The sequence below is a fragment of the Amblyomma americanum genome, chromosome 9 (genome assembly GCF_052857255.1).
Source record: "Amblyomma americanum isolate KBUSLIRL-KWMA chromosome 9, ASM5285725v1, whole genome shotgun sequence".
Lineage (NCBI taxonomy): Eukaryota > Metazoa > Arthropoda > Arachnida > Ixodida > Ixodidae > Amblyomma > Amblyomma americanum.
The window spans coordinates 139,479,884-139,495,594 of record NC_135505.1 but is presented as its reverse complement, the minus strand read 5'-3'; the positions used below and the strand labels follow the sequence as shown (position 1 = coordinate 139,495,594).

The window sequence follows — 15,711 nt, the reverse complement described above, 5'->3', positions numbered from 1 at the left end:
CACTAGCGGTGGCTGACGATCCCAACAGATTATAATTTTTCTGGGTTGCAGAATAGTTTTAGGGCATTGCAGTTCGTCGGGCCAAATGTTTAAAAAGCGAAGAGCAATGATATTTTGGTTATCATAAGAAGGAGGCACTGTTAAGTATTTTTCCGTACAGTAACCTTGACAAGAGGTAATACACATCAAGACACATCTTACCTTTTGGAATAACTCTTTCAAGTCTTCTAAACTCGGAGTTTGCATAAGCCCTCCATTTTCAACGCCTGAATTTTCCCGTTGCGGAAACGTGTCATCGTATAGGACCTTTGCGTGGACAGTAACGCCTGTGCCTATTCCTTTGGATCGTCGATCCGCTCCTAAAAAAAAAAAAGAAGAAAAGGACGTGTTCTTAAAGTGGCAGTGGTCGCAAATTTTTGTTGCTGAGCACAAAGCCGCGGGTTCGAATCGCCTTCACGGCGGAAGCATTTCGATGGAGGCGAAATGCACAAACATTTATGTGCTGTGGTATGTCAGTGTTCATTGCAGGCGCAAGCTCAAATTAACTGCACGCACTCATGTTCGTTCCAGATTGTAGTTGTTCTGCGCATGCACCAACTTATCTCGCTGCTCATTCACTAAATGCTGTCACTCAAATCAAGCGTTCATATATTAAATGCATCCCGACCGCGGCGGCCGCATTGCGATGTGGGAGAAACGCAAAAAAGCCTGTGGTTTGTGCGATATCAGTTCACGTTAAAGAGCCCCAAGTGATCTGAAATTATCCGAAGCGCATTAAAACCGTGTCAGTGCACTACGGCCTCTCGTGTGTTGTTGGACTATGGCGCAGAGGTATAGGAGACGGCTGCGGTGTCTGATTGAACATAAAAGGAAAGACTTCTAGAGAGAGAGAGAGAACGAAATGAACGGAAAGGCAGGGAGGTTAACTATGCGACGCCCAGTATGCTGCGCTAGGGGTGGGGAGGGGAACTGAGAGAGAGAGATAGAAAGGGGAGAGCGCCCTGCGACTGCACAGCCAGCAACACGCAACCTTCCTGGGCTCCTCCATCACGGCGGAGTTGATGGGGATCCGGCTCGGGCTGGACCTGCTGCTCACCCTCGGCCCTCCGCCGCCCAGGAGAGAGAGGAAAGGGTTTGGTTCGGTTTTTTCGGGGAAAGGAAATGGCGAAGTACCTGTCTTACATCGTTGGACAGCTGAACCGTGCCGTAAGGGAAGGGATAAGAGAGGGAGTGAAAGAAGAAAGGAACAATGAGGTGCCGTAGTGGAGGGCTCCGGAATAATTTCGACCACCTGAGGATCTTTAACGTTCACTGACATCGCACAGCACACGGGTGCCTTAGCGCTTCGCCTCCATCGAAACGCAGCCGCCGCGGTCGGGTTCGAACCCGGGAACTCCGGCTCAGTAGCCGAGCGCCCTAACCACTGAGCCACCGCGGCGGGTAGAAAACGTGTCTTGCAATAGTTTTTCAGTCGAAAACATCTGATCTGCATGTTCGCGACTTTACCTGTACACTTTCGAAACACTCTTGTTAGTGGTCTGACCCTGCCTTAGGGCATACACTGCGTTAGTGGTGCGTGTTAGGGAATAAAGAAGGCTAGTAGGAATCGCTTTTGCAGGAGCACAAGAGACAAAGGACGAGACAAACGCACAGACACGTCGCTGAACTTACAACTGGTATTATTGAGGCCATTTTCAATCCTTAAATACAGTGTCAACCAATCTCAAATGAAAAAAGAGAGATACATAAAATAGATACACAAAATGGCGAGAATGACAATTCCTGAGCACAGGGCTACAGTGGCACAAGACCAGCCGCCGCCCTGTGGCTGCGCCACCACGTTGCTACGTGTTTGGTCACGTGGTTCGGAGCATCTGCTGGCCACGCGGCGCCATGGCTGATCACGTGGTTCGTCACGTGGTTGGTCCCGTGACCAAGTTAAACTTGGCAAGCTGTAGCTATCGCGTCACTCCAGGTTTAACCAGAGCTAAACCACCGCCAATTTTTTATATTCTCATCAAGAAAACGCAGTTCTTTTACCCGACCGCGGCGGCTGCGTTTTTATGGAGGAAAAACGCTAAGGCGCCCGTGTGCTGTGCTATGTCAGTGCACGTTAAAGATCCCCAGGTGGTCGAAATTATTCCGGAGCCCTCCACTATGGCACCTCCTTCTTCCTTTCCTCTTTCACTCCCTGCCTTATCCCTTCCCTTACGGCGCGGTTCAGGTGTCCAACGATATATGAGACAGATACTGCGCCATATCCTTTCCCCAAAAAAACAATTAATATTATTATTTTGCAGACAGAGCTATTGAAGCAACGCTTACGCATTAATGGATTTCATGGGCTTGAATGATTTCACGAGTGATTTTTGTTCGATTATCTCACAGCACGCGGCACTGACTGAAAATTGGATAACACGGCGCTTTCATGTTCTTTTTTTCTTTCCTCTGTGCAGTCTTTGCAATGAATGCCAAGGTGACGGGATGCGGTGTTGCTCACGTTGTTATGTTCACGCAGCCGGTCGTTGAGGCAACGACCAGTTTGTCCCGTGTAGTGCTTGCCACACGATGGCGGAAACCTGCGTCTGTGCACTTGCCTCGTCCTTTGTCCCTTGCGCTACTGAAAAAGCAATGTCACACCAGCTTGCCCAAACTTCTACAGTAGGAATCACCGACAACCGTTTCGCACGAAAAAAAAAACGATAATAATTGCTTGCAGACGATGACGGTCATTCGAACTACACTCAAGATTGATGGCTGGGAATGTCCTGGTCCTCTCGTTATGTTTTTGTTCATGAGTCGCAGCGCCCAAGTTGCCACTCCGCCGCTCTAGGGATCGGTTATTTGAGCTAATTTTTCTCCACTGTAATTACTCAGTAGCGCACAGAAAATCAAGTTCACTGCGAAGTGAAGATGTGCAATTCTTCCTCCCGTCAACCTGCGCAGTTGCGTCTACACTCTGCTAGCGTTGGTATATTATGACACCTCCCACCGCGAGCAGCTGTGCGGTGAATTTAGTTAGTAGATTGCTCCGTTAAACTGACCCACTTTACTAAACGTTACCATGTCCGCCATTCTCCTCATACAACTTTTCTCGACTTATGCACCTTTTTCCCTTCTTTGCTGGCTGACAGTTCAGGTGCCAGTGGTTTTCTATGACAACTAGAGGCCAGTTCACTTTTTCACTCTAGTTGTTATCATGCACGTACAGGCGTGGACAGAATATTATGGACCACGCTTCGGCATTCCGAACGTTGCGGAACGGGAACAGAAAAGTTTAATACCTTTATACTCAAGCACACCAGCTCCCTCTGAAAGCACGAGTATCAAACAACGATTACCTCTCACTAAGTAACGCATCAGAAGAGTTTGATCGCCAAAGCATAGGCTTTGTTATCCTACCTGTGACTGTACACAGGCAACAAGGCAAGGTTCTAGACAAACAACATTTTCTTCTCAACGAGCAACCATTGTATTCTTTTCAGGAGCAGTGACTTTCAAAGCCTTTTTATTCACCTCTTCCTTTATGACCACCAGTTTGGCCGCTGCTGCCTACTCTTCCACTTCCTTCCGTCAAACGCAATAATAATAATAATAATAATAATAATAATAATAATAATAATAATAATAATAATAATAATAATAATAATAATTGGTTTTGCGCGGAACGGAAATGGCGCAGTATCTGTCTCATATGTCGTTGGACACCTGAACCGCGCCGTAAGGAAAGGCATAAAGGAGGGAGTGAAAGAAGAAAGGAAGAGAGAGGTGCCGTAGTGGAGGGCTCCGGAATAATTTTGACCACCTGGGGATCATTAACGTGCACTGACATCGCACAGCACACGGGCGCCTTAGCGTTTTTCCTCTATAAAAACGCAGCCGCCGCGGTCGGGTTCGAACCCGGGCAAACGCAATGCTCCATCTACCGTTTTCTAGGCTCCCGCTGCAGGACAAACATCAACATAACCAGAGAAACCCATAGAAGCGCTCTTTACACAGCAAAATAGTGCACGAATTGGTTCTCAGCGCCTTTAAGTTACAATTAGTTCCTGAAGCTTAAACCAAAGCTTATTTGTTTTTTTTTTTTTGCCCTTCTTAAGAAAACATTACGGCGTCGTGCGCAGAACTTACTTTTTTGGCCAAAAGTACTGACGCTGCTCGCAATAACCCAGAGGCACAAGGCTATATGACTGAATACAGGCATTGCGGAAAACTAGAAGAGGACTGCCTTAGCACTTTTGTAAATTCCCAATCTCGTTTGGTTCAAATAAAGCTCCAAAAAGGGCATCAACACCGCTTGCTAAGGACTTTCTTGCTTTGCATTTCCGTCAGAAAATTGATAACACTCATATGTTCTCATTATTTCACGATACATTGGGATGTAATAGCCAAGCCGGCCTTTCTTCTTTGTCGAGCACCTTGTGCACAAAGTAAAAGTGATTAAATGCAAACACCTCATGTCCTTTCCATAAAGAGCACAAGCCGCCAGTCCACTCTGCAGCATCATTTGGAGCTCAAAATCAAAAGGTTCGTGAACTGCTCACTAGGGGTCAACATGGCGGTTGTTGTCGTTAAACAGCCAGAGTAAATTAAGATTGTTTTTCTGATTGCCTATTTTCCGAGAGCTACACCTAACAACCCAGAGTTCTTTAAAAAAAGACATGTGGCAATTGACTTGGAAAAATTGATGCAAGAAAAATTCACGCAGAGAAACTTCCAGACAATTTGCCTTCACTAATTTTGTTCAAATGGCAACAAGAGCTGCTTGCTTTTTCCATTTGAACTGTTGCTACTGCTCCGAGAGCTTTTTGATTAGTTTCTCGATAGAAGTATAAAAAAAAACGGCAGTGGCTTAGCTCGGCTATGCCAGGATATATCTAGCGAAAGCAAGTGTGAAACTCCCCGGTTGGCCTTGTTCACATATTCCACAACATCTGAAGCACATTCATAAACGTCCAGTATGACCTGTAGGTCCATGTTTGGTTTCAGCGCCGAGGCTATCCAAGGATTGAAGGGGTCGCGTCACTCTTACGCATATTCTCTAGGTTAACGGCACGTTGATCTTTGGTTTCTTGAGCCCGCCGCTAAGTCTCTTGGTCGCATTCCATCGTTCATCACGGGACGTCTTCAGTGAAGCAGCACTCAGGTCTCCTCCGGCTGCTATCGCTGCTGCTAGCGGTCCAGACACCAGACGTTAAACGTGCCTGTCTCGCGGCGGCATATTCGCAGCGGCGTTTAGCCAGTCGTTCGGAGCGCTGTTCGTCTGTTTCTTACGCGATTCGTTTCCTCTTAATCTCTTTCCGCTGTCGATTACAGGCCTCCTCCTGCTTAACAGAATTGTCGCCGTCCATACTGTCGCCTCAACTGTGGTTGCGGCGCACGCCAGCTCTCCTTTTCAATCATGTGACACCTTATCACGCATGCGACGCAGCTGTCGAAGCGAGAGAAGGCGAGGGAAACGACGAGGAACGCGGTGTCACGTCCTACCAAACGGCGGCGGCGGCGAGCGGTGTGACGTCATGCCAGATGGCGCGGCGAGCGCGCGAAGCGCAGTAACCTTCCGCGGAGAGGCGCGCGTTGTGACGTCACGTGCCTCCATGGAGTACCGCCATGGCGAAATCGCGAGTTTACGGGCAATAAAGCTTTCGCTTTAAACATTGATGCAAAAAAATTCACACAGAGAAAGTTCCAGACAATTTGCCTTCACTAATTTTGTTCAAATGGCAACAAGAGCTGCTTGCTTTTTTTCATTTGAACTGTTGCTACTGCTCTCAGAGCTTTTTGATTAGTTTCTCGATAATAATATTAATTGGTTTTGTGGGGAAAGGAAATGGCGCAGTATCTGTCTCATATATCTTTGGACACCTGAACCGCGCCGTAAGGGAAGGGATAAAGGAGGGAGTGAAAGACGAAAGGAAGAAAGCTGCCGTAGTGGAGGGCTCCGGAATAATTTCGACCACCTGGGGATCATTAACGTGCACTGACTTCGCGCAGCACACGGGCGCCTTAGCGTTTTGACTCCATAAAAACGCAGCCGCCGTGGTCGGGTTCGAACCCTGGTTTTGAGGAAAGGAAATGGGGCAGTAATTCTCACACATATGTCGGTGGACACCCGAACCGCGCCGCAAAGAGGGATAATAGTTGGGCTGAAGGTCGTTCAAGGTCATCCTGCGGCCTGCGCTGCGACTGCTTTACCTAGCGTAGTGAAGCTGTTTGCTTCAAAATATTACTTCCGCATGCCAGTGACGTTCAGCCTGTTAAAAAAATCTGAAATTATTCAGAGGAAGTTGATCCTCACTGGGACGGAACGAAGTGCTGCGAGGCTCGCTACATGTTTTGGTTGCAAGAGCGGGAGCACTGCCTCATGTCAGAGCGCAGACTTTTGCAACTGCGGCTTTAATGGCGATCGCGTCGCACGCAATATCAGTGACAGTCTGCGGTGTCTGATTAGTTTCTGCGACATTTACTTTAATGTACCGCCTTAGAACTTTGATGCTGAAACAATTGAACGAAGAACTCGTCGTGCTGGGTGAGGAGGCCTTCCTCCACCGCTGGTCAACAAGGTTCATTGTTGTTAGCGATAGAGGGGTGTCCACGCCCATCCTTCCGTATTAGGAAGTTTGGCGAATGTTGCTCATTTTTTCCTTCCTTATATTCCACTTAAGCGCATAATGAAGCTGCTTTAAGCCAGCTCGTGTAATAATTGGTTTTTTGTGTAAAGGAAATGGCGCAGTGTAGAAACCACGACTTGTTCACTGAAATGTCATTTGCATATATGTGATACCTGTACAATGATGGTTCATTGTGATGTCCTTGGAAGCCAGACCACTTGTGTAGAGACCTTAGCACTCTAGATATTTTCGGAAAAATAAAACTTAAAATTTTCCGCAACATTCACTTGTGACATGTAGAGTGTGTTAAAAATAAGGTCACTGTATATTTTTTTCGGTGGCCTCCCGTTCTGTATGCATTTGTTGTGCCCTCAACCATGAGTGTGTATATACATCGTTTTGTTTGTTTACACTGTACAATAAACTTCCCTTTACAAGTCAATGAAAGTTCGCAGCGCATCTTAGTAACAAATACGCCAGTAGGCTCCGTCAACATATACATTAATGTCTTCCGAGCAAAGTTATATGAAGCGCGCTAAACTAAATATCTGCTTTAGCGATGCTGCAAAATACTGTATGCAAAAGACCATTTAAGACTTCTAATCATGCTTTAAAGCATACCTTTTAATTTTCGTCACATACAATCCTTGATGCACTGTGGACTCGTGTAACCTACAACGCGTAAGAACTGCATTAAAGAAGGACACGAAAAAAACTCGTACACGCACAAGGCCTTAGTCGCTTTGTTACAATGTGGCCCCAAACTGGCCATATTTTGGGTAGCTATGGAGGTCGCCCAACTCATAGTTACTCGAGATCATCGACAACGGCATGGCGTTTGGGCCCCGCCACGGTGGCTCAGTGGTTAGGGCGCTCGGCTACTAATCCGGAGCACCCGGGTTCGAACCCGACCGCGGCGGCTGCGTTTTTATGGAGGAAAAACGCTAAGGCGCCCGTGTGCTGTGCGATGTCAGTGCACGTTAAAGACCCCCAGGTGGTCGATATTATTCCGGAGCCCTCCACTACGGCACCTCTCTCTTCCTTTCTTCTTTCACTCCCTCCTTTACCCTTCCCTTACGGCGCCGTTCAGGTGTCCAACGATATATGAGACAGATACTGCGTCATTTCCTTTCCCCCCCAAAAAATTATTATTATTATTATTATTATTATTATTATTATTATTATTATTATTATTATTATTATTATTAGTAGTAGTAGTAGTAGTAGTAGTAGTAGTAGTAGTAGTAGTAGTAGTAGTATTATTCATGGCGTTTGGAAGGAGTGCAGTTGATGTACAGGCCCCGTGCTCTCATGAATATGGCAGATAAAAGTTAATAGAAAAAAACAGATGGTCACCACAAGACAGGCTCATAACTGTTGAAGGATCTCCAGGCTTTTTTTATTTTCTGCTCATCTAACGCACCCAGCATTATAAGCTTCGGCAACCAAAAATATCGTGAAAGGCTTAGAGTTCACTAAAGGACATCTGTGAATACACCTCAGCACATAGACGCACCTTCGAATGATTGAACTAAAATAATTTTGCGTGTACCAGCACACACATTATTATTGGGAGAAGACCTGTGTTATTTTAGTTTCCAAAACAGGTGGCTTTACTTGTCAGCTAAGATTAACTTGCTTCAGGTTGAACATACGTAAAGAACGAACGATCTCCTCGGCAGTGTTAGTAACTTGGACAGTGACAAACGTTTCAAATTAGATCGCATGGCCACAGGAAGCCATCGTTTTATTTTCATGAATATCACTTTCGTATAAGCCTACACGATCGAATGCAACGAGAGCGGTACAGCACTGTTCATCAATTACATCTAGTTTCAGAGATCACCTACTTACCTAGATTGAGTAACCATCTTTACTCTAATTTGTAATCAACCAGGCGCGTCTGCAAGCCGTCAAACCATTCTGTGTCAATAATGATGATTTTTGCGCGTTTCTGGATGAAAACTTATGCGATTTAAAAGGGTGAAGCAGCAGAAATAATAGGGCACTGTTGAATAAAATTACTGACGGAATTCTAACACATCTCCTTACTGGCGTCGTCATATTTAACTATAACGCGCTTTGGTAAATTAGTAACACCAATTTCTTATTTGACAAAAAAATGAATTGGTTTATAATTGTTTTTTTTTTTGGGAGGGGTGGGGGGAAGGAAATGACGCAGTATCTGTCTCATCGTTGGACACCTGGACCGCGCCGTAAGGGAAGGGATAAAGGAGGGAGTGAAAGAAGAAAGGAAGAGAGAGGTGCCGTAGTGGAGGGCTCCGGAATAAAAAAAAATGAATCTGCAGATCACCTAAGAGCCTTAAGCGACTCTCGCTCTCACGCTCGTAAGTTAGTTTCTGAAGCATACTTAATGGCACTAGAGAATGCAATGAAAATTTTTTTGCTTAGCATAGCCGGTAAAATTCATTAGCATCGATTTTACTGTCGTTGCTAATAAATAATTCTTCGCCAGTTTCATCGTGCGGCGACTTCTACCGCACACCCTTTCAGTACGTTCGTTATCGACGCATACTGAAATTTCGAATGCACCCACCATACAGCGCCTCTGCCAAACTCCTCGACAGAACGCACACACGCTGTATGTATGGTTCAGATTCTTTTTTAACCGCAAATCGAGGCACTGGCGTTCTTTTTCATGAGGACCTCATTCTTGAACTCCCCGATTCCAGATCCACTCGCCTGATATCAGAAAGCTGCACAGGATCAGCTACTGTGCATCCGAATGCTAGAAGCCAATACTTTCTGATCTTTTGAGGGCGCTCGTGTGATAAGTTCTTTCTTGCGGACCAGCTCCCCATTACTGGCGAACACACCCTAAAAACTGAGATCACTGCGGAGGCTCCATTGGAGAAATGCGAAAGCATTAGCGCTTGCAGCGATGTTGGTGGCTCCTAGTCGACGCCTTTCTACGCATACTCTCACCCACTCCGTTAAGATCCGACCTCCACTCTTTGATCTTCGATGCTACCACTCGACGATGTGTGCTTTTTAATGTTGCTGCACACTGATTGCTTGTTGGCGTGACGTCATCAGACGTATGGATGACGTCGCACTTTTATGACGTCACGAGGTCTCACTAATTAACCCATAAATCCACCAAACTATTTATCCGCATTTATTAAAATCGTTAATTAGTGCAGTTAATTAGTACCACCGGCAGTGCTAATTAATTACGGTTATTAGCGATTGCTGTTAATTCACGGTGGCTAATGACTCTGAATAGATTTTGTTTAGTCGATGACTTTATATACTTCATCACATCACTGTTTAGAATATGACTGATGACGTAACTAACTGATGACGTCACATCCGGCGACACATTTTGGGGACACTTCTGGTGCCGACTTAGCGTAGTAATGCTCTCGCATTATTAATGCTGCTTAGGCTCGAAGCTATCGCATCCCGCCGTAGCATGCACCATTTCATGTACAGTCATGGCGCTGCTTGTTAAGCGGGGATGATGAAGTTTATTGGAACATTATTCGTGTCGCACATCAACATGACATTCCGTACACACGTTACATTTGTTTTATGGACGATAAATTTCCTTGTTGTTGTACAGGTATTTATTTGTTTAGAATGAACTACTGATTCTGAAGAGAGACCGACGTTCTAAGTGGATTAGGTAATACTGGGCAGAGCGCCCCCCACCAGAAGGTAGCTCAAGAATGCTTGGCAGAAACAAAAAAGAAACAGCAGGGTCATTCTCTAATAAATTAACAGGTCTAAAGGAGAAATAGCAGTCGTGGAAACTTTACAGTAAGCAACTCTTCCCTATTTTAAGAAAGGACTGTAATCACAATTTCGAGCGCTGTCTCGTAGCATTTACTTGTTTATCATCATGCCGACGTTGCTGTCTTCGGGCCTGTCATACAGCAACACCGCTGATAAAAGTGGCGTCCACAACTATCTCTGAAAAACACCTAGTTTTCTCTTCAAGCGCGCACACAAAATATCTGGGTAATTTTATTTCGGTGCAATGTTTTCATTCCTACTGATATAAATCTCCGGTATCGATGAGCTTTCAGACTCTGGTTGGAACAACTGTTTCGTTTCCCTTTGCTTTTTTATTTTTCGAAGGAGTGACTGGACACCGTCTGAAATGTCATAAAACACAGACATTATTTGCTGAAAAGTCCAGCACACGCGCACGCGATAAATCTCGATGGGTGCAGTGAGCGGATCATAAGGAGCTATCCTGATATAATCTACTTGTGTAATGTCGGATCCGACGGATTTTATTCGGAAATTCGCAAGTTTTTCGCAACAATGGAGCGTAACCTGATGTACATAAAAAGTGCATTCGGCAGCAACGCTACTGTATACAACGTGGAAGCTTACGCAGATTGCATCAGACCGCCACATTCTATAGCAGCGCCTGCTATTGGAACAGGTGAGGAGATGACCGTTTCATCCACAGACATGACAGTTCCCTTTTTCTTATTCACAGCGCGAACGCCTGGAAAGACGTCGTAAGACAGCAACTCATGCAAAATCCCGCTTTTTAATAAATTTTTATTGAAACCAACAATTGGATGAAGTTCACTGTTTCTTTAAAGATCGGGCATAGCATTTTTGAGCATGTTTCTCGACCTGAATCAGACATAACCAAGAGACGAAGGGAACATTCCCTGCCTAAGTCGCATAGTGTGGGATCGTCTTTGGCATATTCGAATTTATGACCAATTACGAGCGGTTTATTAATTACTTCATGCCCTAGCTTCAGGATAAATCAATCAAAATGCAAGCGCGAAATCACAGTAATATTCAAAGTAGCCATTCTCGAAAACATTGAAGGAGACAAAATCAAGAAAATTACTTACGAAAACGTTTCGTTCATGTGCTTTCTGTCTGACCAAGAAAACCTTCTGTACGTGTTTGAACCAAATCTGCGTGAACAAGAAAATAAAACTTATACCTTCACCTGCTAGAGAAAAACATCAGTTTCTGTAGGGCGGCACGCAGTCAGTCGATATATATTTCGATTTCTAAAATGATTTTTCTCAGTGTGCACGCCTCTTTCCTCGTAGGACTGATGCACTTTTCTAACCTGACTAAATCTGTTGTATTCAGAAGATTAGTCAGCCTTAGAAAAATTAACGTCGCTTTCATGGTCACTGTATTAGTGAGACACTAGCTTAGCTGACATGACTGCGCCGCAGGTATGAGAATATTAGCAACATTTGAGTGATCAGAAAAACGTCCTGAAAATTGTTCTGCACTACGCTCATTCATTTATCTGTTCTTGCTCTTCAGAAAATTCGAGGCGACACTTAAGCTTCGCCTTAAGGGTATGACGCGACAGTGTGAATGGGTTAATGCCCCAATGTGGGAATTTGTCATTCTCTACTTTACAGTAGCAGATCGATGGGAGTCCTCGTGCTATCCCTGGCGCCGTGGCGCAGGAGTTAAGCGATGCCCTGCGATGACAGGTGCTGCCACCTGTGAGACTGTGCGACACAGGTTGCTCTTCCTGAGAAACCTTGATCTCACGACCATTTATTAATTCAACTGCCACCTGCTACGGGGGTCAGTTCGTTCACAATCCGGTGGGCAGGCTGTGATGACGCGACAAGGTCACGTGACCTAGGTGGCCAACTAGGTTGCTTCTCTGGGGATTTCTCGCTCTCAACGCCGACGCGACCACGACAACGACGTTGGATTTCTGTAGAACAGGAGCCTTGACTCTATCGCGTTAAACTGAAACCAAACACTCAAACTTCACACTTACATTTCGGCTGTCGCTTGCACAGCGAATTCATAAGCGTAATTGGCAGGTACATAGGTCACGACGGCTGCGCTTATATTGGTACTGCAGAAAGTTCCGTGTGTTTGAATCGCTATGAAAAAAAAAGTTGTAGTTATGATTCATTGTCAGAAACAGAAAATTCCTGCCTAGTTCAACTGCCTTAGTGTGCTACTTCCACCACGCACGTACAGAACTAAAGCGGGGCAGGTCAGCTCGAAATGAACAGCCTAGTACAATCGCGGTCAACTTTCTGTGGCACTGCAGTAGAAGCTAGGCTGCAAAGTGAAGGGAGGGTAACGGGCCTTTGGTCCTCTGCCATGGGGAGAGGTTGTTCACTTTTCCGGCTATGGGGGCGGAGGGGTGAAGAGAGAAAATTTTAGAGGCGGTGCAAGGCTCGCTAAGGGGGCTGAGGGAGGAGCACTCCTTGAAGTACGGGGACAAAGGCTCGTCTGCTTCGCTTTCCCGCCTTGCCTCTGCTGAACTTGCACTTGCTGCACTTGCATAGCGAGCGGGCGAGCGCGGCCAACACCCTCTAAATACTTTCTTCAGGCCTCTCCAGGCCCTCCTTTCCACACGCGCTACGTCACGCCAAGTGTCCGGTCAGGCTGCTCACCAAGCGCGGCTCCGCTCCGCTCGGTTGTCTCCCTCGATGTGCTCGCGCTTGCCCGGGCAAGCACAGACACGAACGCAGTCTTGCAGTGAGCGTCTAGCTGCTGCTTGAGTCTTTCAGCCTGGCGTTGGGTGCATTTCCGTTCGCTCCTCGCACGGCTGTGTCTGTTTCGTGTGGCCGTTTCTTGTGTGGCGTGCGTACCTGTGCTAGCGCACGAATGGGAAACTGATTGCCTGCCGTGTAGCGAGTGCAACTTCGTGAAACATGGGCCGGTGCTGTGTTCCCGGGTGCCGCGGGAACTACCGGAATGGTCCCAAAGTACGTGTTTATTGCTTCCCAAGAGACGAAGTACGAAGAAAAGCCTGGTTGCGAGCCATTCCACGGAAGGATTTCACACCTACAGAGCATTCGAGGGTAAGACTCTGAAATATTGCTTAATAGGCGCTGGTAATTATCTTAGTTGTGAGCTGTCGCTCCCGGAAAGGCATGCTGTCTTTGTAGGCAATGATATCACTTCTTACACTTATGTATGAATTGTCCAGGAAGCATTTAGTTCTGTGGATGTGCATAAGGCTTGTGTAAAAGCTGTGTAAATATGTAAAAGCTGTTCACTATTCAGACTCTTTTTACTTAGTGTTTTAGGCAATGGAGAGTCATGGCGAATGGCCTTGCTTCATTTTCTCGTGCAGGTGTGTGAACTGCACTTCCACGCAGGCGACTTCATTACGACGTTGTCACACCAAGATGAACTGACAGGGAAAATAATAGAGGTGAAGCGTGACAGGCTACAGTTGAAGATTGATGCTGCGCCTTCTGTTTTTCCAAACTGCCCAAAATACTTGTCCTCAACGCCTGGACGGAGTGAATCGCCAGAGACGAAAAAAGCAAGAAGGGAAAACGCTGCTTTGCAGGAGGCTATGAGGAAGTCACTTCAGTCTAATGAGCTTGAACAGAAAAGAAACAAAGTTTCATCTTACGAGGAGTTCAAATCTAAGTTGCCTGGAATCTGCAACACGAAATTCTGGACCGTTTCTGTCGATGAGCAGTGCGTTAGGTTCCTTCTCATCGAGAATGATCCTTCACCTAATGTGAAATGCGCCTTGGTAGTTCTCCCTGATCTGTCACTTTCTGTTTTCTTGAATGGAGTGAAGCTTCTGTCGCTTCCTTCAGGCAGGATTCTGCCAGCTCAAGTATGCGACACCTCCAGCCTGTCCTTGCTGCTAGAAGAACTCGAGATAGGCTTGCATAATATACCTGAGGTGACGAAAGAGTCGAAACATACTAAAGTATTGCAGTTTGTCGGTTCACTGCTTGCAGACCTCATTGAGGACAGTGATACGACGAAAGAACAGTCTTCTTTGCTGAAATTTCTGGTTGAGCAGATAGAGCTTCTCCTCGCGAAACAGCATGTGTATAGCGCAGAGCTGCTGGTATTCGCCAGTATTTTGAATTCAATTTCTCCTCACGCATATCACTTCACAAGAGCTGCATCAAGAATCATTCTGCCCCATCCTTCCACACTGCGCCGTGTTTGCTCAAATTACAAAGCTGACCCTCTTGTGGAGCAAAATCAACCGCACTGTCTCTCCTACATCCGAGAACGAGTCAAATCAATGAAAGACCACGAGAAGACAGTGACCCTGATGATCGATGAGATCCACATAAAACCATACTTCGACTACAAAGGGGGCACAATAGTAGGATCGTCGGTTCATTCAACGGAACCAGCAACAACAGCCCATGTGTTCATGGTACAATCACTCCTTTCTGCAAACAAGGACGTCATTCACATATTACCTGTGAGCAAACTGAGCGCAGAAATTTTGCACGAGCATGCTAAGAACATAATCATTAATGTTGAGAAAATGGGGCTCAAAATTATCGCTGTGATAACGGACAACAATGCTCTGAACCGCAAGATGATGTCGTTATTTGCTACAAGTCCTCAGGTGAGCATTGTCTATCCCCATCCAGCCGATAACGCTCGCCCTCTTTTCTACGTGGTCGATCCTGTGCATCTCTTGAAGTGCATTAGGAACAATTGGATTAACCAGAAAAACCCTGGAACATGCCTCTATTTCCCTGAAATGGACTTGAGTGGAGCAATGCCCGAAGGGCCTCCTCGTATGAAAGCTGCTTCTTTCGCAGCTGTGCGGCAGCTTTATTCTTCAGAGAAGACGTCGCTTGTGAAGGCTGCTTACAGACTGAACGCAAAAGCCGTGAATCCAACCTCAATGGAGCGGCAAAATGTAAAGCTCGCTCTCGACGTCATTAATCAGTTTGTTTCAAATGCCCTCAGGACACATGGTTCCGCGTTCAAGATTCCTCAAGCTGAGTCGACTGCTCTTTTCATTGACGTTATCCTCACATGGTGGCAAATAGTCAATGTTAAGACCCCTTGCAAAGGCCAGAGGCTAAGGGACAGCATGCAAGACCCTGTAAGGTCTGTTGATGACACACAGTTAGCTTTCCTGAGCGGCGTTGTGGACTGGTTGGACGCTTGGGCAAGAATAAACATCACCAGTGGCTCGCTGACGAAAGAGACTCACAGTGCTTTGCGACTGACATGCTATTCTCTGGTAGAACTCTCGCGCTACTGCTTAGAAGAACTTCACTTCAAGTACGTACTGCTGGGCAAATTTCAGACGGATGCGCTAGAAGACCGGTTCGGCCGTTACCGCCAGCTGGCAGGATCACAGTACCACATTTCCGTGCGT

General features: G+C 46.1%; 1 protein-coding gene across 1 annotated transcript in view; it reads right to left on the bottom strand.

Moving 5' to 3' along the window:
• LOC144103736 (uncharacterized) overlaps nt 1-15,711 on the bottom strand; it is a 36,381-nt gene that overhangs the window by 14,628 nt on the left and 6,042 nt on the right. The window contains exon 5 of the mRNA XM_077636391.1: nt 12,367-12,475. Within this exon, the coding sequence (XP_077492517.1) occupies nt 12,367-12,475 (109 nt within the window). The remainder of the gene's footprint in view (nt 1-12,366; nt 12,476-15,711) is intronic.